This window comes from Pterocles gutturalis, unplaced genomic scaffold (genome assembly GCF_000699245.1).
Source record: "Pterocles gutturalis isolate BGI_N339 unplaced genomic scaffold, ASM69924v1 scaffold10984, whole genome shotgun sequence".
NCBI lineage: Eukaryota > Metazoa > Chordata > Aves > Pterocliformes > Pteroclidae > Pterocles > Pterocles gutturalis.
Window position 1 is genome coordinate 72,994 of NW_010135979.1, and position 1,386 is coordinate 74,379.

At 57.7% G+C, this 1,386-nt stretch overlaps 1 protein-coding gene across 1 annotated transcript in view; it reads right to left on the reverse strand.

The window, feature by feature from the left end:
• LOC104468108 (astrotactin-2) overlaps window positions 1–1,386 on the reverse strand; it is a gene marked incomplete at its 5' end in the record, with an annotated part of 80,733 nt that overhangs the window by 68,727 nt on the left and 10,620 nt on the right. Inside the window, one exon of the mRNA XM_010082130.1 lies at window positions 126–210. Coding sequence (XP_010080432.1) covers window positions 126–210 — 85 coding nt within the window. The remainder of the gene's footprint in view (window positions 1–125; window positions 211–1,386) is intronic.

Here is a 1,386-nt window from a genome sequence, read left to right on the forward strand (position 1 = left end):
TGTGGCACGTCACTGGGCAGGGAAAGCAAAGTCTTTGGTGCCGACAACGGCCGGTGGGGAGGAGATCGGACCCCACATCAACGTGGGAGCCAGGACAGAGAACGCACCATCGTTTCCCCACTCACCCTTCGCTGTGTCCCCAGTCGCTGCGCACACACAAGTGGCGATGGACAGGGTCTGGGGCATAGCCTTCGTGGCAGCTGCACTCTCCTGAAAGAGAAAAGCAGAAGATGAGACCTCTCTGACCTCGAGGCATTTCAGTGACCGTGGCATCCGGCCCTCCACCCCTGCTGCCCATCACTGCCAGTTCATGGCCGTTCCTGGTCCCCGCTGGGGATCCAGAGCACTTCAGACTCTTCTGAAACCTCCAGGAGATGAGGAGAAGGAGATGGGGAGATGCAGAAAGCTGCAAGAAACCTGTAGCCCTTCAGGAGGAGGTTACGTGATGCAGCTCCCACTGGAGTTGGGGATGGGCTTTCACGACACAAAAAGTCTTCTCTTAACCCATGCTCCAGTGCAGCCCTGCAACTCCCCCAGCTCAGCAAATCTCTGCCCGATGGTCTCCAAGAACAGCTCCTGTTCCCCAGAGCTGTGACCGTGTGGATCCAGCCCCTGCCCTGCTCCTTCTGAGCCCTGCCCGCACCCCGGCAGCGGGGCTGCGCTGGGGCCAGCACGGATTGTCACCTGCACTTCCTGAGCAGGTGGATGCTCCTGACCCATATTGGCGATGTCCCCTTCCCACCTCTGCTCCTGCCAGCTCGCACAGTGATGGCATGACAGAGTCTCCTGCAGCCCCAGCTCCCGTGGGAGGACACAGAACCTCCAACCACCATCCTCCGCAGGCAGTGCCCGGCCGTGCCCTGGTCCCATGGCCAAGGGGCTCTCGGCCCCACTCCCCTTCCCGCTCCTCTTCGCTCTCCAGGTGCCGGCTCACCCTGTTACACCCTTTTGACAGCAGGAGAAGACATTTCCCACATCAGAAACCTGATCATGCTTGGCCCAAATTGATTCTGTGGTTGGTAGAAATACATAACCCGGAGCAAGAAAAGGCAAAATCAAAAGATTAATTGGATTTGCACGTGGAGTTTCTGTTACAAGTTGCTGCCAATGATTTTTTCCCCCCACCCCTCCTCTCTCCATTGTGCCCGACGGTGCAGCAGGCTGAACTGAAGTGTGGACCTGGGGAGGATGCTGGGGGGGGGGAACCCCCCTCATGATGGTAACGCAGACTGGCAGGAACCTGCGTGCTCATCGGGTTCCTAAGCAAGTTGTTAAAATGCCTCACAAGGATTACAGTAAAGAGATTTATTGTCAGGAGGGAGCAAGATGGGGGTTCAGCTGCTGAGACTTTTAAGGAAGAGCCGCCTGGAAAAGGGGGAGGTGGCA